General features: G+C 55.6%; 9 protein-coding genes across 9 annotated transcripts; 4 read left to right on the top strand and 5 right to left on the bottom strand.

Annotated features, from left to right (window-relative positions):
* Positions 1 to 649: 649 nt before the first annotated feature.
* Positions 650 to 3,285, bottom strand: F5144DRAFT_660499 (uncharacterized protein; the record flags this gene model as incomplete). The annotated part of the gene is made up of 9 exons (XM_066793264.1): positions 650 to 708; positions 828 to 1,641; positions 1,716 to 1,835; positions 1,889 to 1,940; positions 2,000 to 2,108; positions 2,209 to 2,352; positions 2,421 to 2,673; positions 2,728 to 3,044; positions 3,162 to 3,285. 9 exons carry the CDS (start codon positions 3,283 to 3,285, stop codon positions 650 to 652), a joined length of 1,992 nt encoding a protein of 663 aa, XP_066638940.1.
* A 1,170-nt stretch (positions 3,286 to 4,455) lies between these two features.
* On the top strand, positions 4,456 to 6,654 carry F5144DRAFT_633617 (cytochrome P450). Its single transcript, XM_066792547.1, has 3 exons — positions 4,456 to 5,678; positions 5,750 to 6,260; positions 6,329 to 6,654. The coding sequence occupies exons 1-3, from the start codon at positions 4,638 to 4,640 to the stop codon at positions 6,484 to 6,486; spliced, it is 1,710 nt and encodes a 569-aa protein (XP_066638939.1). The 5' UTR covers positions 4,456 to 4,637; the 3' UTR covers positions 6,487 to 6,654.
* Positions 6,655 to 12,150: 5,496 nt separating this feature from the next.
* On the bottom strand, positions 12,151 to 14,396 carry F5144DRAFT_520429 (kinase-like domain-containing protein; the record flags this gene model as incomplete). Its single annotated transcript, XM_066786697.1, has 7 exons — positions 12,151 to 12,610; positions 12,668 to 12,823; positions 12,894 to 12,945; positions 13,041 to 13,161; positions 13,223 to 13,453; positions 13,510 to 13,702; positions 13,764 to 14,396. The coding sequence occupies 7 exons, from the start codon at positions 14,394 to 14,396 to the stop codon at positions 12,221 to 12,223; spliced, it is 1,776 nt and encodes a 591-aa protein (XP_066638938.1). The 3' UTR covers positions 12,151 to 12,220.
* A 767-nt stretch (positions 14,397 to 15,163) lies between these two features.
* Positions 15,164 to 17,188, bottom strand: F5144DRAFT_660486 (uncharacterized protein; the record flags this gene model as incomplete). Its single annotated transcript, XM_066793263.1, has 2 exons — positions 15,164 to 16,974; positions 17,035 to 17,188. The coding sequence occupies 2 exons, from the start codon at positions 17,186 to 17,188 to the stop codon at positions 15,404 to 15,406; spliced, it is 1,725 nt and encodes a 574-aa protein (XP_066638937.1). The 3' UTR covers positions 15,164 to 15,403.
* Positions 17,189 to 19,035: 1,847 nt separating this feature from the next.
* Positions 19,036 to 20,658, top strand: F5144DRAFT_615992 (NADP-dependent oxidoreductase domain-containing protein). The gene is made up of 6 exons (XM_066791821.1): positions 19,036 to 19,380; positions 19,467 to 19,545; positions 19,617 to 19,781; positions 19,847 to 19,960; positions 20,017 to 20,211; positions 20,322 to 20,658. Exons 1-6 carry the CDS (start codon positions 19,222 to 19,224, stop codon positions 20,615 to 20,617), a joined length of 1,008 nt encoding a protein of 335 aa, XP_066638936.1. The 5' UTR covers positions 19,036 to 19,221; the 3' UTR covers positions 20,618 to 20,658.
* Positions 20,659 to 20,726: 68 nt separating this feature from the next.
* F5144DRAFT_391356 (heterokaryon incompatibility protein-domain-containing protein) lies at positions 20,727 to 22,755 on the bottom strand. Its single transcript, XM_066784714.1, has one exon. The coding sequence runs from the start codon at positions 22,490 to 22,492 to the stop codon at positions 20,900 to 20,902; it is 1,593 nt and encodes a 530-aa protein (XP_066638935.1). The 5' UTR covers positions 22,493 to 22,755; the 3' UTR covers positions 20,727 to 20,899.
* F5144DRAFT_391357 (uncharacterized protein) lies at positions 22,756 to 23,664 on the bottom strand. The gene has a single exon (XM_066784715.1). The coding sequence runs from the start codon at positions 23,490 to 23,492 to the stop codon at positions 23,019 to 23,021; it is 474 nt and encodes a 157-aa protein (XP_066638934.1). The 5' UTR covers positions 23,493 to 23,664; the 3' UTR covers positions 22,756 to 23,018.
* A 566-nt stretch (positions 23,665 to 24,230) lies between these two features.
* F5144DRAFT_596400 (uncharacterized protein) lies at positions 24,231 to 24,599 on the top strand (the record flags this gene model as incomplete). The annotated part of the gene is made up of 1 exon (XM_066790792.1): positions 24,231 to 24,599. One exon carries the CDS (start codon positions 24,231 to 24,233, stop codon positions 24,597 to 24,599), a length of 369 nt encoding a protein of 122 aa, XP_066638933.1.
* A 288-nt stretch (positions 24,600 to 24,887) lies between these two features.
* On the top strand, positions 24,888 to 25,768 carry F5144DRAFT_391346 (uncharacterized protein). Its single transcript, XM_066784713.1, has 2 exons — positions 24,888 to 25,488; positions 25,536 to 25,768. Exons 1-2 carry the CDS (start codon positions 25,061 to 25,063, stop codon positions 25,588 to 25,590), a joined length of 483 nt encoding a protein of 160 aa, XP_066638932.1. The 5' UTR covers positions 24,888 to 25,060; the 3' UTR covers positions 25,591 to 25,768.
* The last annotated feature ends 827 nt before the right edge of the window (positions 25,769 to 26,595 follow it).

The following is a 26,595-nucleotide window of genomic DNA, read 5'->3' as shown; positions in this document are numbered from 1 at the left end:
CGCCTGTCTTTACGCAAGCGGAAGCCCCGCTGCGCGATACGCCCCTGATTTCCACAAAAAACAGACCTGTGGCGATTCATGTGAACAACCCACGGTCCAGCCTTCAACCTTTGTCTCGTCACCGTCTCCCGTAATTATACACCTTCTCCATTCTTGAAGATCCAGCCACGCCGTCTAGCAACGCTGGATTAAAAGGGCAATGACTGCTGTGGTTACGGAGGGGGAAATAGAGGTCGAAGCGGCAACGGTTAATGTACATGTATTGTATCTGGATATTTCTCAATTATCCATCTTGGTAGCATAGAACATCAGAGCGTATCTCAGGCGATAAACGTGAACAACGTGTTGCGTGCGGCCGCCCTGTCAAGTTTACTCCAAGTCTTGCCACACTCTAATACCGTAACTGATCTTGGAAGACTGTGCCCTCAGATGCGACCACGACCTCCAGCACCATGCCAGCCTCTTGTTGGAAGACCAACAGCCACGATTTCAAAGTTATTGCACATATGATGAGAGCTTACAACAATAATTTGAGGTGCTCATAAGCCATTCAGAAGTGATTAATTGATCTCTGGTTCTATCTTTTTCTCCTCTCAGAGCTCTTGAGAGCAGGTGGCTTTATCCTAAATCTCTCCTTTGTCTCCTTAAGTTAACCCGTGGTTATCCGGATCTTTGTGGTGCCAGATGCCATGAATCCGTTTCCGGTACCTGTCCGTTTCCGGGTGTCATGACCGTTTCCGGTGCCATGACTTTCCAACACCTCTAACCCTGCCCACCTCCACCCACACCCACACCACCCCCTTCACCACCCACACCACCTGCTTCACCACCGTCTTCACCACCCTCACCACCCCCTTCACCACCACCCCCAGCCTGCCCCCTCGGCTGCCTCGGCTGCCTCGGCTTCTTCGGCAACGGCGCATCCAAGCACGTCTTAATCCACTCGCTCACCTCCCTCACACTCTCCCCCTGCAACTCCCCATCCGGCTCCTCCCCATACCTTCTCGCAATCTCCCCCCTGACCTCCCTCTCCAACCACCTCAAACTCGGCCGATACGCCGGATCATCCGTCATGCACCAGGCGACCAGCTCGCGCAGGCGCACCGACACGTGCCCGAACTCGCTCGCGTCCGACCCCCGGTCCTCGTCGCTGAACAGGTACTGCCCGTACGACCACGCCCGGATGTAGCCGCTGCCGCCGACGGGCGAGCCGTCGGGGAAGAGGTCTTCCGGGTTTTGGCGCGGGTAGTGGTTGGGGTTGGGGTGCGGGAGGAAGGGGTAGCCGTGGTCGGCGTTGTCGTAGTAAACGGGGGGTGGGGGAGGAGGGGCGGCGTAAGAGGGGGAGGGGGGAGGGGGTGCGTAGGAGGGGGAGGATGGCGCGGCGGGGTGGTGGGCTTGGTGGTGGTGGTGCGGGGGGGTGTTTTCTTCGTTCTCGTCGTCGTCGTGCTCGTCGTCGTACTCGTCGTCGTAGTCGTCGCCGTGGTAGTGGGCGGGGCCGGGGTCGGGACCGGGAGCAGGGGCATCGTCGTCCTGTGGGGAGTCGCTGTAGTACTCGGGGTCTAGGGCACGCCCGGGGATGAATGTCCACACGGGCCAAGGAGGTGTCGGGACGTAGGACTGGGTAATGAGGCACGCCATGACCTAAGGAGGTTAGTCAGGGGTGTGGCTCACGTGTCGTAGCCAACAACCCGCGCGGATGGGGATGTATGACTTACAGCTCCCATCTGGAAAAGGTTGGTTTTCCAAGAGAAGTTGCCGGCAACCCGGGGCGGCGGATAGATCGTTCCCGGACCCTCGTTGATGGGGATATGGTCCCATTCAGCGGTGAATTGTTCCTGTAGCCCGGTCGTCAGTGAGTCACTTCAGCGCTGGCTACGTGCAGACATACCGGTGTAAAGAAGAAGTGTTTCGCCCAGCCCCTGAACGTGAGCATGTGGTCACTTTGAAACGCAACGGTGAGCTGGTATTCGCAGACTTGGCTATCCTGGGCCTGACTTACTTGTCGCCCAGATTCCGATCATCTAGTTCATGAGCAAGTCCGAAATCACTCAGCTTCAAAGCCGGGATCAGCGGATGATCTGAACCAGGCTCGCTTTTGTGCACCAGGACTGTTTATCACAAGGATTAGCAGCTTCTTCCGGCCCTCATCGACTGTATTGACGGGAGAACGAAACACGAAGGCCCTGTCTTGCAACATGCCGCTCTTACCATTGTGGGGGTCAATGTCGAAGTGTATCCATCTGGCCTTTTCTCTGTCCTGCGGAATCTCTTCCATGAAAGGAGGGAGCAGGCCGTTGTAGAGGTCTCCGTGTCGTGGGGGCGGGTAGGCCATGGCGATGAGCGCTTGAATGACTATTCAAGAGATAAAAGGGTTAGAAGTGGTAAGACTGGAGGTAGCGGCATGGGGAGTCTCGACGTACGGCAATGGAACATGTGCCAGAGTGCTCGCTCGGGAAAGTGGATCTTCTTCGCATCCGCGACGCAAAGGGCCTTGTGTAAGCTTCCGCGCTGGCAGTACTCGAGAAGCATGATCCCCCTCAAGTCGCGGTCAGCCTCAGTCCATCTGCGAGAAGCCTGAGGACCCTCCCGGTTCCGCACCCTGCGGGAACTGCGTGGGTTCTGCACCGGGGGGATCTTGCGCGTCTGGATGATATGCATGGCATCCTGGAATTCCTACACCCACCAATGTTAGTTTTTCACCACTTTTGAGAAGCTGGTGTGACTTACATCGGTCGTCATCTTTTCCTGGCGCAGAGTTTTGTCGGCGTCCCCCGCAAGGTTGCACTTGGCGACGAAATACTGTCGTCGGCTGTTGGGACTGCCGTCAGAAAGGAAGAAGAGACTGGCTAGTCCATTGCCTCCAAAGCCAAGATCCTTCGACCAATGAAGCCGCCGAGGTAATAGTTTCCGTCGAAGACGCTGGCGAGCGGGTGCCAGGCCAGCTGGGCGCGGGTCCGCCCTGATAACGTCCCCTGGGCCTCTTACTGGATACTGATACTCGCTGTGGAAGAGTGCCTCCCCTTTTCGAACACCGCGATAGACGCCTAGAAAGACCTGTCAGCAAAAACGGCCTTTGCAGCGCAGTTCAAGCGGATGCCTCGTAATGCCCACCGTTAGGGGGTGACAGGACGTTGGGTGGCAAGAAATCCGCGGGCGCGTACCTGGCTGCGGGAAGGGGAAGTCAAAGTAAGCCTGAGACTGGTAATTGACCAGCTGGGACCCAATGGTGCGGTATGTGCGGAATTGGAAGTTGGAACGCTTTTGTCTCTCGGGAAATGAGGCCATGATGGTGACGTGACTGCTGGGTCTGGATCAGCGACATGAGGTTTAACTCGTCTTGAGTTATGGTAAGGAGAGTTACCTTTACCTTCGAATCTCCCAAAACACCGGCCGCGGAGTATGTTGGGCTGTCTGTCAAGAAAGCCCGCCCTGGACAAAGGAAGAGTCCAATCGAACAAGTGCCGTAGTGCGCCTGACAACTCAAAGGCGCTCAACGGATTACCATTTAGTGTGTATTTTGTGGTGGACGCATCCGGAACGTTTTGATCTACTCAGGGGCCTGAAAGAAGGAGGTCTTGGGGGGGCGGCCTACTGATTAACCGTTTGTGTGGTACTTTGTTTCATTGTTGCCCAATATGCTCTGCCCATCGGTATCTTTTCTTGAATTTTAACCGTCAAGCTCTTTGGTACGCGGCGTTTTAGCAAAACGGTTTCACCAAGCACCCTGTGACGAACCTACTTCAGGATCCTATCCTGTTAGGGTTCAGCTTCGTTGAAGGTAATCTCTCGAGGATGCTTAGGTTCGGTGCAGCCAAGGGGTGCACAACAATAGACTTGTCTCAACAGTAGGCTTGTGAGATTGTAGCGAACTGTAGTTGTGATTGCTAACTGGAGAACTCCCAGAGCTCTCCAGAACGGGTGACTATATACCTATCTAATTCCTGGGTGCTCAATCTGCTCAGTCGTCGAGCACACTGAGCACGCTGCTCACCTTGCTCAGTTGCTGAGCGTACTGAGCAACTGCTAATTGGTTATACTAACGATTGGCTCGGGGCGTCCCGCGCCCCACTTCATCCGGCACAGTGGTTGTGACACACCCACGCAAGCCCAGCCCAGGGAGATGGTCGTTCCCAGAGAAGACTAAGACTCAGAGACTTTCCCCTGGAGAGTGCAAGACCCATGTTGAAGCCAAGAAATGAACCCACGCGTGAATCCGAAGGGTCTCTTAAATCCGGCCGTAGAGTCTTACCGCGCGAATTCGGCTGCCTGTTGCTCCGCTGATATTGGCTCGTGAGCCAACCAAATTTGAACTGTGGTGTAGATGTAAGACTTTAGTTAGGTGAAAAGGATGCAATGGTATCCCGGGTTTGGCCCCCAATGCTTCTTGGCAGGGGTGGCCGTCAGCTTTGCTCACAGCACGATCTCCATCCCTAAAACGAGGCGCAGCTGGCTGAACATGCATGTGTGGTCTGGGCGGTCAAAAAATGCTCGTCTTTGAACCCCAGCGCTCCCACCAGTTGATCTGAGATATCAGATCCCAAAAAAGTAATACTCTCCCGAAGATCACCCCTTTTCTCTTCAACAACCGCCGTTAAACGCGACGAAGCAGGGAACAAAAAACAGACAACACCAGCAACATGCTGGATTCACTTTCGGTGCGTCTCGGACTGCTGGGCAGTGTCCTGGCTAGCTTCATTTTACTTTTGCGGAAGCTCTACCCAAAACCGTATCCGGGCATTCCCTACAATGAGGCATCCGCGAGGCGTATCACGGGCGATATGATGGATTTCGCTCCCATTATCCAGAAGACCAACGAAACCGCGGACGCACTTTTCACCGTTACCACCCAAAAGCTGGGGACCCCGATCGCCCAGGTTCTATTCCCTGGCTTTCGCAAACCCATCATCCTCCTGGAAGATCCCCGCGAGATTGAAGACATCATTGTCCGCCGTAACAAGGAATTTGATAAGGGGCAAACAGCCCTTGACATCTTCGGGCCCATGTTCCCGCGCGCGTCGATCTCCCAGTTTACGACACCGGCGCTGAAAGCCCAGAAACGGTTGTGGGCCGACACCATGAGCATGGACTTCTTGCGCAAGGTTGCCGCTCCCAACATCCACACGTCTACATGCGAGCTGATTGAGCTATGGCGGCTGAAAGCATCCACGACGTTCCAAAATCAGCCCTTCAACGTCCACAGCGACTTCAAGGACGCGGCTCTGGACGCTATCTGGGCGGTCATCGTTGGAGAGGAGCCAGGCACCATACAGCACGATATCAAGACGCTGGAAGACCAGCTGGCAGGAAAAGCGTGTTCCGGCGAAGCCCCGCCGATCGGCTCGTTCCTTAAGGAACAGGTCTCCTACATCATGAACAGCATTGCGCGCAACGGTAACACGCCCTCGCCCAAGTGGGCACAGAAACTCGAGACGTACACTCCACGGTACCGCAAGTTCCGCCGCGTCGTCAAGGCCGAGATGCACCGCGCTATGAAGAAGGCTGTCGACCGCTACCAGAGCCTAGAAGTTGCCCGCCTTGAAGACGACGCCGCCGATACGTGTGCCATGGATCTAGTCCTACGCCGGCAGGTCCTCCAAGCCCGGAGGGCCGGAGTGCCCCCCTCAGATCCCACCAAAGACGAGAACATGCTCGACGAGATGTTTGTCCTTCTAGTCGGCGTACGCAACCCCCATCCATCCCCATACCCCCGCCCCCCTCCCTAGGTAATCAACCACTAACCACCCCCCAGGGCCACGATTCCACCGCCAACACCCTCTCCTGGTTCCTGCGCTACATGGAATCCCACCCCGCCGTGCAAACCACCCTCCGGACCACCCTCCGCACCTTCTTCCCCACCCCCCCAACCAGCGCCACCACCATCCTCACCACCGACATCCCCTACCTCGACGCCACCTGCGAAGAAACCCTGCGCCTCTCGGGCACCGCCAAGGGCGGCCTGCGCCAAGCGCTCGTCGACACGCACGTCCTGGGCTGTCCCATCCCGCGAGGCGCTGAGATTCTGATGAACTTCCATGTGAACAGGGCGCCGCCGGGCGAGGCGGTAGAGGAGGGCAGGAGGAGTGCGACGTCGAGGGCGGCGGGCGAGAAGAGGGGGGATGGGTTGAGGGGGGTGGCGGGGAGGGATTTGGGGGCTTTTGAACCGCGGAGGTGGTTGGTGGATGGGGAGGGGGGGAAGGAGAGGTTTGATGCGGCGGCGTTGCCGGGGCTGGCGTTTGGTGGGGGCGTTAGGGGGTGTCCTGGTGAGTTCTGTCTTCGTTGTGATGTGCGGTGTTGGGGGGTTGGCTGCTAACTTGTGTGACTGCTACAGGGCGGAGGCTGGCGATGATGGAACTCAAGATCATGGTTGTGATGCTGGTGCTGAACTTTGAGTTTCTGCCGCTTCCGGAGGAGTACAAGTCCATGGCGGCGACGGAGAAGGCTTTCCGCGAGCCTGACTTTCCATTCGCGAGGATGAGGGCGCTTTGATCTCAAGTCCGGTTGCTTTTGTCGAGGCCATGGTGTGGAAAGGGGGGCCATATGTTGGCAAAAGGATGATTCTGCGGCTGACCCCAACTCTTAAAAACTTTAAACAACGTGGCTCCATAATCCCAAAATTATGATCTTTAAACCGAGTCATGACAAATACAACGCAAGTCTTCTTCGTTCTCCGCAAATTGTGCCGCGATCCCCTTCTGCTCGGAACCACCGTCTCCACCCCCTTCACCCCTTACCCCCCACCACCTCAGTAACGATATTTTTGTCCCCTATCCTAACCGAGATCTAAAACGACTTCTTTTATTTTGAGACATCCGGTGGAAGATTTTGTCTTTTCCAGATGCCTGGTGCGGCGCGCGGTGGTTCAAACGTCATCGACGTCATGAGAGGCGATTCCGGAACTCCAGGAGCGGGACAACGCCGCCCCCAGCGAAAGAAGGTGAAGACGAGAATGGCGATAGAGTCAAAGCTACAAGAAGATATGGACTGGGAAGAGGAAAGCAACATTGAGAAAATGCCGAGAAATCACAAGAATCGCACCATCCGGGTTGCAGCAGCCGATGAGGCGAGGGACGAGACCCGAGAATCAGAACAAACCGTGGATCATGACTTTAACAACAAATTGAACATCATGAAAGCAGAAATTCAGACGGAATTCAAAAAACTTAAGGACCATATGGCAGAGGAGATCGCCAAAATGACGGCCCAGCTGACTCAAGAGCTGGCACAGGCGCGAGAGGAGCTCACTCAAGCCCGCAGTGAGCTCGAGCACACCAAGATACAGCTACACACCATGACTAGAGCTCAGGAGACCCCATCGTGTCGACCGACGTATGCAGACATCGCCCGACGGACCCCTCTGGTCAGCATTCCCACCCCGCCGACCTCCACCGGTCGGCCGGCGACACCGGAACCAGCGTTCTGCACGGTGGACATGTCAAGGGTTCCGGAGGATCATGCCAGTGAAGCTACACCAGTAGCGCTTCGCAAGCTCATTGAGCATGAGATGCGTGCGCCTGGCGACCAACCCAGCTGGCGCTGTGTTGCCGTCACAAGAGATAGAGGAAGCACCAATTGTCTTAGGGTCATCAGTAGGAACGAAGGGGAATTGAAGAAGATCAAAGACATCGTCGAAGCAAAGAAAACGCCGGGTGCGAGAGTCCTTCGAGATCAGCTGTACCCGATCAAAGTCGACAATGTCAACCGTATGGCTGTCCTCGACCGTGAGAGCAAGGTCCTTCCTGGGACCGCGGAAGTCCTGGGCCAGGAAAACGACGTGCAGATTGCCAAGATAGCTTGGCTGAGTCGAAAGGACACTGCAAAAGCGTATGGATCCATGGTAGTGTATGTCACGAAACTCGGCGACGCCAAGAGACTCCTCAATGAAGGCTTCTTCTACGCCGGAGGAGAATCAGGGTATACGGGGGTGTTCGAACGTCGGATGCGGCCGGACCAGTGCTACAACTGCCAGCAGATCGGCCACAAAGCGTTCCAGTGCAGAAACCGTCAAGTGTGCGCCAAGTGCGGCAAGGACGGTCACCACCATCGCAGCTGCAGCGAAGTGGTTGCCAAATGCATCCTATGCGGCGGCCCACATGAATCATTTAGCAGAAGTTGCCAGAGGCTCTACCCATCTCGTCATGAGTAGAACACTCCGCCTAATCCAGCTTAATGTGAGAAAGCAAGGTGTGGTGCACGAAAGCTTGATGAACGACAAGGACATTCAGAACGCAACAGTCTTGGCCATCCAGGAGCCTCAAGCACATAGGATTCATGGCCGACTCTTCACAACCCCCATGGGACATCACAAGTGGATCAAGATGGTTCCCTCGACTTGGAGGGAAGGCAGATGGGCAGTTCGAAGCATGCTTTGGGTGAACAAGGACGTGGAGGCGGAACAGGTACCGATAGGGTCACCGGACATGACAGCAGCAATCTTAAGGCTCCCCGGTCGGCGAGTCTTGGTAGCATCGGTCTACATACCAAACCAGGACCCTCAAGCTCTACGGGAGACGTGCGACAATTTACGCAACACAATCATGGATGCAAGACGAGACGCGGGCACGACGGTAGACGTGGTAATTGCCGGAGACTTCAACCGGCACGACCAGCTGTGGGGAGGAGACGATGTATCTGTGGAAATACAAGGAGAGGCAGATCGTATCATCGACCTGATGAACGAGTTCGCCCTTCGCAGTCTGCTTCGACGGGGCACAAAGACATGGCATGTCGGGGATTACAACGCGACCATCGACCTGGTCCTGGCGTCTGCCGAGCTGGCGGAAACAACAGTCAAGTGTGCGATCCACAGGACGGAACACGGATCGGATCACCGTGCGATTGAGACGGTCTTTGACACCTTGGTCCCAGTACCAAAGGAACGGGACCGGCTTCTGCTCAAGAATGCACCTTGGAAGGAAATCAAAACCGGGATTGCGAGGGCACTAGACGCCACCCCTTCGGGAGGCACTGTACAGCAGCAGACAGACCGACTAATGTCGGCGGTCTTGGAGACGGTCCAAACCCTGACACCGAAAGCGAAACCATCGCCATACGCCAAGCGGTGGTGGACAACCGACCTTACACAACTGCGTCGCATTTACACATACTGGAGGAACCGTGCTCGGACCGAACGACGAGCCGGGCGACCCTTGGTGGACTTGGAGGAAATGGCGAAAGCGGCTGCGAAACAGTACCACGACGCTATCCGGCAACAGAAGAAGAAACACTGGGACGACTTTCTTGAAGACAATAGCAATATCTGGAAGGCTGCCAAATACCTAAAGTCTAGCGACGACATAGCGTTCGGGAAGGTGCCACAGTTCGTCAGAGCAGACGGAACAGCCACGGCCGACCACAGAGAACAGGAAGAAGAACTCCTAACCACCTTCTTTCCTCCCCTTCCAGAGAGGATTGAAGATGAAGGTGCTAGACCGCAGCGAGCTCCCGTAGCAATGCCGCCGATCACCATGAAAGAGGTAGAGCGACAACTATTCGCAGCCAAATCTTGGAAAGCACCTGGGGAGGACGGCTTACCGGCGATAGTCTGGAAGCAGACTTGGCCAGTGGTCAAGCACCGTGTTCTCGCACTATTTCGAGCATCTCTGGAGCATAGCACACTGCCCAGTCAATGGCGACACGCCAAGATCATACCGCTTAAGAAGCCCGGCAAGGACGACTACAGTGTTGCCAAAGCCTGGAGACCGATCTCACTTCTAGCAACGCTCGGCAAGCTGCTGGAGTCGGTCGTCGCCGAAAGGATCTCACATGTGGTTGAGACATATGGGCTCCTCCCGACCAACCACTTCGGAGCGCGCAAGCAACGATCGGCGGAGCAAGCGCTCATACTCCTCCAGGAACATATTTACACCGCCTGGAGAGGTCGAAAGGTAGCAAGTCTGATCAGCTTTGACGTGAAAGGGGCCTACAATGGGGTCTGCAAGGAAAGACTTCTTCAGCGGATGAAGGCACGAGGCATCCCAGACGAGCTGCTTCAATGGACAAACGCCTTCTGCTCGGAGCGCACAGCCACAATTCAAGTCAATGGATATACATCCGAGGTTCAAAGCCTACCTCAGGCTGGTCTACCTCAAGGCTCTCCCCTATCTCCGATCTTATTCCTCTTCTTCAACGCGGACCTGGTACAACGACGAATCGACAGCCGCGGTGGTGCGATAGCCTTCGTGGATGACTTTACAGCGTGGATCACGGGACCTACGGCGCAGAGCAACCGAGAAGGCATAGAAACCATCATCAGGGACGCCCTAGACTGGGAGACAAGGAGTGGTGCGACCTTCAATGTCCAGAAGACAGCAATCATACACTTCACTCGCAAAATCTATAAGACCGACGCACAACCATTCACGATCAAGGGGCAGATTGTCAAGCCTCAAGACCATGTCAAGGTCCTTGGCGTGCTCATGGACACAAAACTAAAGTACAAAGAACACATTTGGAGGGCTGCGTCCAAAGGCTTGGAAGCAGCGATGGAACTGAAACGCCTCCGAGGTCTATCCCCATCAACGGCGCGGCAGCTGTTTACATGCACAGTTGCCCCCGTGGTAGACTACGCCTCCAATGTGTGGATGCACGCATGCAAGAATAAACTCGCAGGACCCATCAACAGGATCCAGAGAATGGCGGCGCAAGCGATCGTGGGGACCTTCCTCACAGTGGCAACGAGCGTAGCGGAAGCAGAAGCTCACATTGCCAGCGCACAAGATCGGTTCTGGAGACGGGCCATCAAACTATGGACCGATATTCACACCCTGCCATACACCAACCCATTACGCAGAAACACGTCTCAAATGCGAAAGTTCAGGAAAAGCCACCGCTCGCCACTCTACCAGGTGGCAGACGCACTCAAAGACATCGCAATGGACGAGCTGGAAACCATTAACCCGTTCACATTGACACCTTGGGAGAACCGTGTACAAACTGTCACCAACGAGCCGACGACAACACGCCGGAATGCCGACTACGATATTATATGCATCGCCGTAAGCAGTTCGGCGCGAAACGCCCTGGTGGGAGTTGGCGGAGCTGCGACGCTGCCGCCATCTGTATACGGCACCCCAAAACTTGGGACCTTCTCCTCTACGCTTGGCTCGAGGTCGGAACAAAATCCATACTCTGGGGAACTTGCGGCCATCGAACGAGCGTTAGGCACACTGCCAACGGTTAGATCTAGCCGCATCGAGCTCTCAACACGCAACAAAGCGGCTGTTCTCGCGATCCGACACGCTCGACGACAGTCTGGGCAACGGCACATCTGCCATATATACCAATCAATCAGAGAACTACGCAGGAACGGAAACACAGTATCAATACGATGGTTCCCTGCGAGAGAAGAAAACAAGCTTTGGGAAATCGCCAAGGGGAACGCCAAACATGCCACTCGACAGGGCGCCGCTCCAGAAGTACAAATGCCCAGGATGCGGTCGACAACCCTCAACGTAGCACGGTCCAAGAGAGGCAGCAGCAATCACCTGCCAGACAAAGTCGGAGCTCATTCCAAGCGAGTCGACGCAGCACTACCAGGGAAACACACCCAACTGCTGTACGATCATCTATCTCACAAGGAGGCTGCCAAACTTGCCCAGCTCAGAACAGGCATGGCAAGGCTCAACGGTTACCTCCACCGAATCGGAGTAGCACCGTCAGACCAGTGCGCATGTGGACAAGCAAAAGAGACAGTGGACCACTTCCTATTCCGATGCACAAAATGGACAGCGTACCGAAGAAAGATGCTCGAATGTACAGACACTCAGAGAAGCAATATTTCCTTCTATCTAGGAGGGAAATCGCCGTCGGACAAGAACGACTGGACTCCTGACATGGCAGCCGTTCGCGCAACCATACGGTTCGCAATGGCGACGGGCCGACTCGACACGAACGAACCACAGGCCGACTAAATCACCTAACCCACCACACCCGACAACACCGACCCCCTCACCTCGTGACACAAATAGCAGGCACCGCTTCAGCCGCCGAAGATAGGACGTTGAACACTTGGAGAATCGCCTTCAAGCCAGCCTACTAACAGCCCTACTAAACCCACGAGAATCCGCAGAGAAATGGTAACTGTCGGAATATGAACTAGAATGAACTTTACGGGCTTCAAAGAGATTAGGACATATCTTGGGAAATGTATCGTCAGATTGTAATAGTTGCCCTTTCGGTTGACCCGCCGGGCGTTAATAAACTACCTACCTACCTACCTACCTCAGTAACGCGGCATCGCCCTCCCCCCATCCCACGGCTCATCCACCCAATGCGTCCTCTTCTTCGGCGGCGGCGGCAGATCCACATTCCTCCTCATAAACCGCTGCATTGTCTCATTGCTATTCTCCGGCCCCCACCGCTTCGCCGCCAGATACACGTCCACCTTTTGCAACAAGTCACCCAAAGCTGGGCGGTGCGCGGGCTTCTCGCACAGACACCAAGCCACCAGGTGCCGCAGCTTGGGGTCGACCTTCTTGTACTTGGCCCCGAGGATGTACGCGCCGTACGACCACACCGTCTTGCGCGTGCCGTCTTGCGGGTCGGTGATTTGCATCTTGCCGGGGAAGGGGGGCAGGGAGGGGAGGTGAAAGGTTATGGCGCTGATCATGCACTAGGTGGTTGGGTGTGTCAGTGAGGGGGGTTTGGGGGTAGAGGGGGGAGTGCTTACGAGGGCGAGCTGGTAGAGATTGGTTTTCCAGGAGTACTTTCCTGCTATCTCGATGGGGGGTGGGGGCAAGATATCCCCTTTTTGGTCTTCTTCGGGGACGAGGACCTGCTCGCTGGGGTTGTTCGCCACCCAGTCCCATTCGGCGGTGAATTGCTCCTGTGGAGTATCGTAAGTAAGTGGCACTGGCCGGGACATAAGAAGTCCGGGAGGATAGGACAATGCTTACCGGTGCCATGAAATTTGGCTTTGCCTGCTCGCGGAACGTCCACATGTAATGACTAGAAAACGAGATTGTTAGAACATCGAGGGCAAGCTCACTGCCGAGGCGTGACGTCTGGTGATTGCCAGACTGTTAGGGTTGAGCACTGCTTACCGCGAAGCTAGAAAGGCGTCGTCAACCTTGAAAGCATTACCAAAGTCTCCCACCTTCAGGACGGGAAAGTCGTAATGAGGGTCGTCGCGTGCCACGACGGTGGGGAAGCCACCAAATAGAACTAGCAATGAGTAAGAGCTTGGCCGGAGTGGCATGTAGCAAGCGACGGGTAAAGGACTTACGGTTCTGGGGGTCGATGTCAAAATGGACCAAACCTTCCCCCCCTGGCGCATTGCCCATGTCTTTCCAGGTTCCGTCCTGCACGGCTTGGTCGTAGAGGGCTTGGAGGTCCGGAGGGATACGCTCGCTGACTTTCTTGGTGAGTGGCTGGATGATTTCACCCCTCTCGTCCGTAGCGAGATACTTGTCGTCCTTGGAAGGGGGGTACTCCATCGCGATGCATGATTTGATCACTGGACACCCCAGGTGAGTCAGCTCTGGGCATCGCCAAGTTGTCGAGCAGACTTACAGCAGCGAAACATGTGCCACAAAGCCCGGTCGGGGAAAGGGTCCTCGTTTTCTTGGGCAGAGCAGATGACTTTGTGGAGGCTACCACGCGGGAGGGATTCGAGAAAGATCATAGGATCAAACGCGGCCGGACTTCGCCCCGGAGCTGGGGTAAAATCCAGGGTCTGGACGATATGCAGAGCGTTTCGGTATACCTATCACGCCCTTCTGTTAGCGGTTGGGCGCAAGGTGTTGGGCTCGTTGCTGTGCACCTACGGTTTGCATCTCCCTCTCTCGTCTCAAGCCGCGCAACGATTTCTGAGAATCGAGATTGCACTTGACGACGAAGTAGTCAACAGGACCGGCGGGGCCCCGCTTGAAGCGATAGAGCGAAGCGATACCATTCCCCCCCCATCCGAGCGTCCGTTCCAGGTGGAAATTGTGAGCCTTGAGCCTTCGCTGAAGACTTATCCGGGCCCGCTTGGCCTCTTTGGAGTTCGTGTGGGTGCCAATGTCATCTGGGTCCCAATTGAAGCGCGACCCTTTCCACTTCCCGGAGAGGAGGCCGGGCCCACGGTACCGTCCGCGCTTCGGGATCTTGATAGTCAGGAACTTCCCCGCCTCGATCTCGCCCTCGGTCATAAAACGGCCTTGAGTTCGGAATTTCTCAAACTGGAACGCTTGTCTCTTTTGGACGAACTCAAACCTTTTGTCTTCATCATCTTCTTGTTGCTCCCCTTCCTCCTCTTCCTGCTCTTCATCCTCTTCGTGCTCTTCATCCCCTTGCACTTGTTCATTTTGTATTCTCCGTTCGATGTCGTCGTCCTCTGCGCGCAATCGGTCTTCCTCTTCCCGAAGCTCAGCTAACCGTTGCCGCACTCGGGCGATTTGAGCGGCGTTGTCGGCCATGGGAGCGGATGTTCGGGATTGGTTGGTCTTGATCAAGCAACCGCCAGACGAGTCGAACTTGAAGGATTATAATTCGATGTCGTTGGTGAGCTCCAGCTGAGCGGTGGAAGGTCGTGTGGTGAGAAGTTGGGCGTCCAAGGAGTTGCTGACATCACGAAACCCATGCCCAGTATCTCAATGAAGTTCACCTGAGACAAAGAACGGATTCAATTCCGCTATACACACCATTTAAGGTTTCCCAATGGGACATCTCTTTCGTCTTGACGCATCCGGCGGGCGCTTTTGTGACAAGAGCAGTCCGTCTCGTATGTCCGTCGCGTAAATTATGCCACAAAGACTTTTTATCTTGACGGAGCATGGGGGCTTATCTTTGTTGGTCGTGATGTCCGCCTGGGTGGCCAAGACAATAACGAGGCCCCAAAATAACTTGGGTCAATTTCTTGGTACCTCAGTAGTCCGCGTGGCAATTGACACTATCGACCCCGACATGAAGCTATTCCCAACATGGGCCCATCAACCTACCTAAGGTACCTAGCTCAGGAAACGACCTGCAGCACCTGCCCATCGTTCTACGTCTCCCTTCATCAGGGTTGCAGTTCTGGTGAAAAGACTGATTGCGAGTCGCATATACTCCCCCCATTTGTACACGGCATTCGATCACGAAATGTAACAGCTTTCTCCGGGGCCACTTGTTGATAGTAAGCGCTTTTGAGGGCGCAAGTGTTTCTTCTCGCCTCGTCTTAAAGCTAAAGTAGATCACTTTGAGGGGCCCATACACGGAGGCTTGTACATCGACTCCATCGTCAATAGCTATGGGGAACATCATCATGTCCGAGAACACCCCATCGCGCCTTAAACATCGAAATCCCACGACGTCGATCATGAAAAGCAGTAAACCTAGAATCGCCCATTTTGGTTGCAAAGACACAGTGGTGAATGATCGTGGTCACATCCTCATCCTGAGAACCCTCAGTCAGCTTTTCCAGTTTCCGGCCCTGGTCCTTGCCCTAGATGCTGTCCTCCGACATGTAGGCAAAGTCGGAATCATCCTCCGTAGTCACATCCTCGCCCTCCATCTCCGATTCAACGGGCCATTTGTCCAAAACTTGCCGCTGATTATCCGAGGGATGGAAGTGATGCTCAAATGCTGCACGAACCATCATGCGGGTCCGCTGCTTGAAGATGCGGTGGTGCGAGACCACAAACTGGGTAGCCCTGTAGACGGAGTGGTGGTCCCTGGGGGCCTGCAAGGTGGACCCGTCGACGATGATCAGATACAAGAGCCTGAAAGCCGAATCTCGCGCCACGCTCTTGTTTACTGGGAGTCCTATGTGTTCTTCGGGATCCCAGTCGTTCTTCCCTTCTCTCAGATCGTTCATCACGTCCCGTACTCCACGGCCCGCGAGAACATCAACAGAGACAGACTGCAGTGCTTTGCAAAGGGTGTCGTAGTCAGACAGTCGTGGCGGCATCCGGCGAAAGAACTGGCGGAGGCCATTGCGCAGAGCATAGTCAATGACGCTGGAGAAGGGTGTGCCGTCAGGGATGGCCGGGAGAGGTGTGCCTTGGCCGGGGTGCGACGGGTCACTTGCCGCTTTCTTGTGGTCGTCCGTGGGCTCAATCTCCCCCTTGTCTTTCCGCTCCCATTTCGCGTACAAGTCGTCGGGCAGGGCCCGGTTGCCTTTGCCGACTGAAATGATCAGTCTGGATACGCCGTCGTACTGCACGAGCGCGCTGCGATGGCCACTGCCCCTCACCACTCCGATGATCTTGGTCAAGAGACCTGCCAGTTGGCGGAGATGGCTCTGGTTGTTGATCTCCCATTGACGAAGTTCCCCAGTCATGTCTCGGAGCTGGACGTTGTCGAAGGAGCCGTTCCGATGATAAGCAGCGACCAGGTTGGGAGTCTGCGAGATCCACAGCTGAGGAGAAACCTCCGTCATGTCCAGCGTGCGGCTAGCCGCGCGGGTCTTGATCTCGAGAGTCGAGGACAAATCCACGACTTTGCCGCCGGCCTCAACAGTGACCCCCGATGATTGACTGAAGCCAGTGCCCGGGTTGGAGATGGAAAGACTCCCCAAGGCGTCGGATAGGTCGCCGGTCGGCTTTTGTGGGCTCTTATTGTCCACGTAACCGTCGGTCTCGTGCCGCACAAGGCACTTCAAGCCGCCGAAGTTATACCCAACAATCCTGTGGTGGCCGGTGCTTCCGCTCAATGTTTTGGTGCAGGCTTTCTCGAAGTTATGCCCGTACCCCCTGAAGCCCGAGATGGTTTCCTTTGTTTTCTCTCCCATGCGCGTGAACAACGCGGTCCGGTCGCCGGCAATGTCGACTTGGATCTGGAACGTGTCGTAGGACGCCCCCTGCACGAACCGGAGGAGCTTGCGGATGTTGTTTCTGTCCGTGACGAGGTCGACATCTCCAAGATCAAATTCCGGGCAATCGCTGACAAGGGCGCGAAAGAGGGGCTCGAGAGGAAAGCCCGGGTTGCGCGCGGCGTTCTGATCGATGAAGACTGTCCCTGAATCCGGAGCCAGCTTGAAGGGGACTGATGGCGGCGACCAAAGAGCGGGCGAGCCTGTGAAGCCTTCGTTAGAGCTCGTTCGATTCAAATGACCTCATGCAAGGGATGCCTTACCAGGAACCGCGATCGTGGATGCCGGCCTTTCGAGCCAATTGTAGGAAGTGACATGTCGAAGGTCGGTGATTTTGCCGTCAGCGGCCGATAAATCGGCTAGATCCGAGCGAGATATCTCAGCGAGGATGCGAGAAGACGTCTTCTCGTTGGTCATGATTTGATACGGCAGTATCTAGAGTCGGAAGTGTGGGAATAAGGGAAGCTGCGAGGAAACGGGGTGGAAACTGGAAGGCGGAAGGCAGAAAGTGGAGGGCGGTCTCGTGGTCTCTTAACAGGTACCTCTGCAAAGAGCGAGACCAGCGTGTAGGAATGGAAGGTGTTTGCGTGCCACAACATGCCGCACCGCTCCTTCCTGCGTCAATAGCCTTCATCTATCCTGATTATGAAACCCAACACCAATGGAAGTCATGGTTGTGGATAACGTGGACCAATACCAAGTGGGACGGAAGGGTTGTTGCAGCAGATGTAAATACCTACCAACTCAAACAACACTCAGACTTGGCCAGCTAGGTGACACAGCAAAGGGACGGGATGTGGTGAGGTCTACAGCGTCAGCACCCGCAATCCTCTCTCTCGTTGTTTCTGTCATGCGGAAGCCAGCCTTCTACTTAGGCCCAATGCTTTGGAGCTTCCTCTCCCGCCTAGTACTCGAACCAAGGAGGGTATCAGGTACCCATCATGTCCCGAGGAACACTCCCACGTCCTTCCTGTGCCCGAGCCCTCATAATTCGAGCCCGTCTCACCGAGTACTGCCGCGCGAAACACAGCTTGTCCTCCTGCCAGCAATGCGACAGACACTTCGTGATGCCAGAGGCTCTCAACCAGCATAGGAAAACCTCATCCGCACACATCGATCTAGTCCCACAACCTACCCGGTCCTGACACCAACATAACAGCTGACCCTTACCTCCCCCGTCCAACCGCTCATCCTGGCCACAGTTACCACAAAGTATAGTCCCCCTCACCCACCGCGGTAACCTAAAGCATCCTCCCCTCTTCAGGGCCCCCTCTACGCCCTCCTGTGACCACACTGCCACATTCTTTCCTGCCTCGCACCAGAGGGCACGCTCCATGCCACCAGAGTTCTTTTTGTCCACTAACCGCCACCACCAACGCTGAACCGCACACCAAACCTACCGCAGTATTTGCCCACTGGTAAGTAGAGTTCTTTATCAGTCAGGTATAGATGGCTAGAACTTGATGAAGATGTCCGAAGGTTCATCCAAAACTGTAACGTTTGCGGACGAATGGCTGTCTGACGTGAGGATAAGTTAGGGATAGTCTGTTACAGACTTGCCTCCCTCTGGCCCAGACCAGGCGATGAAAGTCACGGCGGGGACCGAAAAGCTGTTCAATGGTGCGACATTCGAGCCGATACATGTAGCTTCACTCAATAGGCGCATAGAGACCGTGGCAGAACACCTCGTTGTTTCCCTAATGCGGAACCAAGGTCTCCCACGAACAATCTGCCTAGGCCGAGGATGGCAGTCCAAAGCTTGGATGGAGAAACGGGCCTGTCTCGGACAATATGTATCGACACCTTTCCATTTAGAGATATTCAGAACAAGTCTGAACAACCGAACGGATGCATGTGGTGGAACATTATCTCTCTATGTTGTTACACCACGTTTTGGCAAGACGACTAGGCTGGCAAGCTTCCGGCTGGGATGCTAGCCATCAACAACCATCTGGCGCCGCAACGTCAACGGGGGTCAACCGATTTTCCGCATAACACGGGTGGGTACCAATTCGACCTCGTGGCTTCGCCGGCGACGAAGAGAGAGAGGAACCGCTTGGCACATTGGGCCAGTCGCCAGACAGGACCTAGCTAAGGGGGGAAGTGTGCGACCCATGATTGAGAGAGGCCACGGTGTTTACCCTCGGATCACCCAGCCCGCCCCCATTGGCGGTTGAGCAGGGGCCGCGCGCAGGAGTCCGATCTTCCTTACGAGGTAGCGACGTTGCCCGGACATCGGAGATAATGCCTCTACCTCCGGAGGGCCACTCCCTACCTGGGTACACCTAATCCTCTGAAGAACCATGGTTCAGGGAAGAACCATATGGCCTTAATAAAAGCAAGCTCGCCCATGGGAGGTATTTCTGGCCTCCACTACTTTACAATTTTCTTCTCAAAGAGTCAACACCCTCACACTCACCCACCGTCAGCACTTGTTAGGTTACGTCACGATGGTCAAAACACTACGCTTTGGCGACATCGAGGTCCCTGTCCCGGGCTTCGGAGCAATGGGTTTTAATCACGGCCTTGGGTCAAACTTCACCTTGGAACAAGCCGAGCCGGTTTTACTTAAAGCTCTCGAGCTTGGATGCACGTTCTGGGACACGGCAGTAAGCCACTCCTTCCCTTGACATCAACGCCACCGCCGACCTTGCATAGGTAACTGCAGTTATTATTACCACACTAACCCAACAAGGTTATCTACGGATTCGGAGTTAACGAGAAGCTCGTTGGGGACTTCATCCGCAAACACAATGTTCGCGACAAGGTCTTCGGTACGTTTGCGTACAACTACTGTCTTGTACTTATGATGCGCGGTCGTGTTGACACCTGCCTTGTTTCACAGTTGCATCCAAGTGCGGTATCGATATGTCCAAGACCGGTAGCAACATGGCCACTCCACAGATGACCGTCACCAACAAGCCTTCCCACATCAAGGAATACATCGAGGGCACTATTGAGAGGCTTGGATTTACCCCCGACTTGTACTACCTACACCGCATTGATCCGAGTATGATAGCCACCGAGCATCTCGCGTAACTTGACAGCCGCTGACGCTCTCCGTCCGGTACCTAGACACGCCTCTCGAAGAGTCCATTCCCGCTCTTGACGAGCTTCGACGGACGGGCAAGACAAAATACATTGGGCTTTCGGAATGCTCAGCGGCGACCTTGCGCAAAGCACACTCTAGTGAGCAACCATTAAACGACTGAAAGCGCTGACACGGCCTCCTAACACGTCAACAGTTGCCAGGATCGACGCGGTTCAGGCCGAGTTCTCCGCTTTCGAGACGCTGCATGAGACGGATGGCCTGATCGATGCTGCCAGAGAGCTCGGCGTCGCTTACGTTGCCTATGGCCCGCTAGGGCACGGTTGGCTGGTCGATGACTTTGCGTACAACAGCCCCGACGACTTTGGTCCCGCCGACGGCCGTCGCAGCAGTGAGGCCCCGTTCCCTTTCCCGAGTTTTTACTGGTCCCGCTTCCTGTTTATCCCCCCCTTTCGAACCCACAAGAGACAGAGATGCTGATATCCATGCCACTCACCCCAGTACCCAAATTCCAAGGCGAGAACTTCTACAAAAACCGCGCCATTGTCCGCGAGCTGCAGAAGCTCGCCGTCAAAAAGGGCTGCACCACCACGCAGGTCGCCCTCGCCTGGGTCGCCGCTCAGGGCTTCATCGCCATTCCCGGCACGACCAAGGCCCACCGGCTGGAGGAGGACTGGGCGTCCCGTGACGTGGAGCTCTCCGAGCCCGAGATGGCCGAGATGCGCCGCATCGTTGAGGAGGCCAAGCCCCAGGGTGCACGGTATAGCGAGGCGTTGCAGAAGATGGTGGGTCATTGATGATGGGCTTGGGCTACGCATGATTCTTTTTCCGTTGGAGTCCATAAAAGGAACAGGACAGATACCTTTCAGTTAGTGAAACTGGACACATAGTACCCATGCTATATTTTCCTTACTGGCGCCATCGTGATACCGGCGCTGGCACGGCATCAACTGCGAAGGAAATATCGCACACCAGGGATGTGCCCATACAGACGTCAAACCCGTTGTCTTCCCGTATATTCAGCTCCACTCGGATGTTGGAGGGCATCCCAGCCCAAGCTCCAGATCCTTGGTATAACCTTACCGACCGGGAGACAGTCCGTACGCGTCCCATATCACCAGGCTATCCCCGAAGATTCCAGTGACAAGATTCTTTGCCCACTGGCAGGCCTCGAATCTCGTCTGGTCCAGCTGGGAAACTAGGAATGACTCTAACAACCTTCCCGTCCCCGCGTCCACCGAGTTCAGACTCGTCAACACAACAATCGCGAGCCCGCTGTTCCACTGAAAGCAAGCAAAGAACAACTTCAGATAAACTCCCTCGCTTACGAGCCCGGGAATACTCCCGCCAGGAAGGGTCCCGTTTATGACATACACACACCAACCTTCGGTTCTCGGGTCACAAGAAAAGAAGACTCCGTCCTCGGTGTCGAAGTGGCTCCTAGGCATGCGTTGAACTTCCCGCCCTACAAACGGCCCCCACCCCAGACGGAAGGCCGAGCACCTGTTTTTCGCCACAAGATCGATGCCCCGCGGGATAGTTAGCCGCACGGGGAGTTTGGTTGCCAGAGTAAGCAGTTCCACCAGCGAGCTTAGCTCGTAAAAATCATCCTCATCGACTCCTCCCCTAAAAAGCGTATGAGGCCTAGACCTGACATATAGGCTGGCCCCAATCTTGCGGACGTGCACCCCAACGCCCAAACCCCTCATACGGCAACGAGTATCCAGCGCAACGATCGCCGGTGTACCCCCGCGACATGTGACTGGAACGAGGCTGGCCTCTGTTTGTATCCCTCTTGTGGTCATGGTGAAGTTGGCGTAGGCCGAGTTGTCGACCGGCGCTTCCATTCCCCAACAATCGGCGAATTGCGCGGGACAGGTGGCCAGAATGCCCGCATACTCAGAGCAAGTGTCAGACTTGTCCACCCAGGCAAAAATGCTCAAGTCTGGCGTCGTCTGAAGAATAGCGGCCTGGAGCCGGGCAAATGACTTGACACCCTCACCGTAGATGAGGGACAAGTTGACGTCGAAAATCCCCAGCAGGCAGTACGCCATGTCCTCCAACCGCGTCGTCTCCCTGTTAGCAGCCCACGACATCCTCCGCGCCACCGCAAAGTCGCCCAGCTCCGCCTGATGGTTAAGCACCATCACTGGGATATTTGTGATCTTACTGATCTGCCACGCCAGTTCCTCCTTACTGCCGCGATAATTCCACTCCCGATCAAAGAACAACACCTTCCTCGGCGCCACCAACTCCTGCAAGGTCCACCCCCTAGTAAACCACCGACAACCCGGCAAGTCCCTCTCCAAATCACTCCTCTGCCCCGGCTCAAGATCACTCAGAAACACATAACACACCTCCGCATCGCGATACCACGCAAACATCGAATTGATCGCCTCCGACAGCTCCGCACTACTCGTCTTATCGATACAACACGTATCCACCCAAGCATACTCCAGGGCATCCCTCGTACGGGCAAGGGCGCATGCCTTTTGGACCTTGTCGAAGCGTGCGCGGCCCTGCAGCGCGAAGAGGTCGGCGGCGGCTAGCTGTTGCAGCGTCACTTCGTCGTCGCCCCAGGTGTGGGAGAGGATGGCGTAGGGCGGGATGTGCGAGCCGATGAAGTCGCGGAGGTGCGGGATGGCGGTGGGGGCGGTGGTGAGGAGGCGCATTGTAGGTAGGGAAGGGGTGTTGGGGTGGTGGGAGGTGGGTTTGGGCGGGTTGGAGATGGTGGGTTGGAGGGTTGGCGGGTGATACCCTTGAGCCCGTGATGTAACGGTGTTTGTTGAGTACCGGTTTGCGTCTTGGCCCCTTTCTCAGTCTTGCGTTGTGCACCAAAAGTTTAGGAGTGAGATCACGCATCTAGAACTAACTCGGTTGGGCTGTGAAAGATAGGCGGTTGGGTTCCAAATGGCAGGTTGAGGGCGTAGGGGGCCTGATTCGCTTCAATGCTTGGCTGCGCATTTGCCTTGCATCCAATCCCCCGCCTGGGTGCCCAAAATATGGGCACTCTTCCGGCCAGTCATCCCTATCATGTCATGGCACCACCGCCGGATCACTGAATTGTCAATGATTGTACGGATGAGCACATAGTAATAGGGGTAACAGTCGGTACCATCATCTCCAAGGCTGGCCCCGAGGCTGGAGGCTAGAATACGACGAGGGTTGAGACCGCCTGTCCCTCACACAGCACTCATATCATCCATAAATTGTGACAAGATCCTCACCCGCTTCGGCTGCCGCGATCAAGGCCGCGAGAACCACGTCCACCACCTCGGCCTCGTCTTCCTCCATGTCGTTGAGCCGTGCACCGCAGGGTCGAGAAGGCCCCTCACGGAGCTCGCCGTTAAGCACCCACCCAACCATCGGATAGTCGTTCCATACGATGCCTTCGATGTCGCGGGAGAGCAAATGCTCGGCCAAGTCTGCCCCCAGAACCCGGCTGAGCACCCCCTCAAAGACCTTGCGGAACCATTCGCCTCCAGCTCCCGCGTGCCCAGTGGCGCCGACCTCGGTACCCATCGCGAGGGCAGTGTGCATGACCGCGGTCGCGACCTCTGGTGTTTGCTCTCCGCTGCCAGCATCGCGGAATGCGGCGACGATCGGGTCCGCAGAGACGCGGGTGTGGAATTCGGCGAAGGACATCACCCGCAACAGCAATGTATAGCCCATGGTTGATCTTCGGGTGTCTGCGGCGAAGAAAAGGCCGTGATGACGGTTCCTCAGATGTCACTTGAATGCGAAGGAACAGCTTGGCGAACGTACACCGCAAGGGCGCGCCAACCCCGTCGCGCCCCGCGGCCCCCGGCCCCCGCTTGTTAAAACCCCTTCTCTCAATCATCTCGTAGGCTTTATCGGGGTACGGCCTAATTGCGTCGGGCATGTCAACAAACAGAGCCTAGTGCTTATCACGAATAAATCTGGACGCCTACTGTAGAAGAGGTTGCGAAGGACGGGGGCCATTGAATTGTTTCCAGACCGCAAAACCGGCGGGATGCAACCGGCTTGATTATGGATGCTGACTTTCGCTTCATGGACTTTGCAACTGTTCAGAAACACGTGGGCGAGGACGAGGCCGTTGATGGATTCAGAGCCGACGACGAGATCATTCGGATTACGGCCTCGGCGGGGGGATAGGATTCATAGGAAGGGCGTTGGGATGATTCGGGTGATTGCCTTCATCGAGGCCAGGAGCACGTGGGTTGAGTGAATGTAGAAGCATCATGTATAAAAGTGCTGGCGTCGACGATACTTCTTGCGTTTCAAACAGACCAGACACCTCCCCCGATAATCCAGAACTTGTACATCAAGAATCCCACCAGGTGAGTCTCTTCGGCGCCGAAACTCCCTGAACTGACCCGTGACGGAACCCTACTCACCAGCCTCCCACAGCCACCACCAACCACCATCATGAAAATCAGCGCCCTCTTCACCGCCACGGCCATCACGGTCCTCGCCAGCAGCACCGACGCGTGGCGCGTGTACCTGCACGACCACTCCGACTTTGGGGGCACCACCTACACGGCCTCGGGCCCCGGCAACCCGGGCAGCGCGTGCCACACCATCCCCAAGGGGCACCGCTACCGCGCGGCGTCGATTACCTACTACGCCTACGACCGGCAGACCAACCCGACGACGCGCTGCACCCTGCAGCTGTTTGAGGGCTTCGACTGCGATGGCATGAATGGGCCGTCGTTCAGCTCCGATACCAAGAAGGCGCTGCAGCAGGATTGGCGGGATCGCGCGTCGTGCTTTAAGACGACTTGCAAGCGCGTTTAGAGGGTTGTGGGAGATTGGAGGTTGGGGGAGGGGGCAGAAGGGGGTAGCCAGATGGACCGCGACGGTGGTGACTGCAGTCGTGTGCATAGATGAAGGACTCCTCGAATCAATACGTGTATGCAACGAAGCCGATGGTGCTGGTCCAATTTACCACAGCATTGACCACCTGCTAGTAACCCCGGCGTGAACAGAAGGTATCGAATGGTGGATAAGCTTTACGTGATGATAAGCGGGCAGCGTGCAGCAGTGAGGCCTACGACAGGATGTGTTGGTTACACAACCGCGGACCCCTCACTCACAGATGCTGGATTCCATGAAAATCATGACAGATGACAGCCCTGCGACTTCCAGCTGTAAGATCTTACTCTCATCGACATCCTTGTAGAGAAATCACTCCATCTCCGTAGCCCCAAACAGGCGAATTGCTGCTTCGAGCTTCGTCCTTTCCAGTCACCAACATCATGGGCATCGACTGTGGTTTCGACATGTTCCCCAGGTTGGACGCCGGCAACGCCTCCGACAGGCAGGCATACCGAGAATTTTTAGACGAAATCGTGGAAACATACGGAGATGCATACGAAGAGAAAGGCAGCGATGTCATCAAAGTCCTCCGACTACCTGCTAGAGATTCCGGGGCCGAGTTTCCGACCAATACCTACATTTACTTCCGCGTCGGCGAAGGGCCAAAAATGCCCGCAAGCCCCAAGCGGTGCAACTATTTCCTGCGCTTCAGTTCCAAGATCAGTGGCCGCCAGGGACACGCCGAACCCTACATCGATGGCGTGTACCTGATCGCCCAGAAGCACTTCGGGGCCCGCGTTAAGTGGTGGCATGAACTGAACGATTCGGGAGAGGATTCGAGGAAATGGAGGGGTTACTACAATTGGAGGTAAGTTTACGAGGAAGATAAGAAGCTCGGGGCGTTGATGACGGAAGAAGAACAACAAGCGGACAAGGACTGTTTCAAGGATTGAGTGCAGGGCGGGCTTGATGTTCAGGAACTCGGTTCGGTTTCCACCGCATCCATTGAGTGATGACCACATATTCGTCAATACCGCCAATAGCACACCAGCTTCCTGTCACAAGCGAGCAGTCTGCAGCCCCGAGTTGGTGGTGTGCCTGAATACAGAATATGATGAACAGTGTGTTCAATTTGGGCACCAATTTAGGCTTCACAACATCCCACACCACTCCAAATCGTGCCCAAGGTCAATCAAGGACCCGAAAGCATAGGGAGTGAGAACCTTTTCCTCACATGTTATCTTCCTTTACATATCGCAACAGAACCTCTTCAATCGTGAGCGTGACGTTGTCAGAGCATACCACACCAACGGACCATAACCGAAGATGGACGACTTCCCGCCGCACCAGCTTGACCCGGTCCACGAATCCAAACTGAAACTCTACCACGTCTACGACGCCCTATCCCAAACTCCTTACGAGCGCGGTTACGGGATCGAAGCGGGCGACAAAAACACGTACTACATGCGCTACTGCTGCCGCATCGATCTCCGCCTCATCGAAAAACACCTCGACTGGAACCAGGAGGAACTGACGTCCTTCATTTCCCTCTTCGACACGCGCGAGAGCGCATTCAAGGAGGCCCGGAGACGAATGTCGCAGCGGACCGTCCGCCGAAATGGGAAACGGTGCGACCAAGGCCGTGTGTTTGTTGCTGTCATCTCTGCCAACAGGATGGCGGAGGAGGGGGTGTTTTTCTTCTCCGCGCGAGACTTGACGTCGGAGAGGATGTTGGGTGGGTGCGGCGGGCAATTGGCTGGTAAACTGGGGTCGCGAGAATGGTTCGCCATGGACTATATTCCGGATTCCGCCGTCGAGCTTGTCGTGGGCGAGGCCTGCTTCCGGAACACATGATGTGTCTGTAGTTGACTGGCACTAGGCATCTAAGATTTGAGGTGGTTGGTCTTTCGGACAAGGTATACGGCTTCTTACTTCAGGGTTACGACCATGTTCTTGTGTCCAGACTGTCGCTTCG

This window comes from Chaetomium tenue, assembly GCF_020726465.1.
Source record: "Chaetomium tenue strain MPI-SDFR-AT-0079 chromosome Unknown F5144scaffold_7, whole genome shotgun sequence".
In the NCBI taxonomy this organism is placed as follows: Eukaryota; Fungi; Ascomycota; class Sordariomycetes; order Sordariales; family Chaetomiaceae; genus Chaetomium; species Chaetomium tenue.
This window is presented reverse-complemented; position numbering and strand designations above follow the sequence as displayed.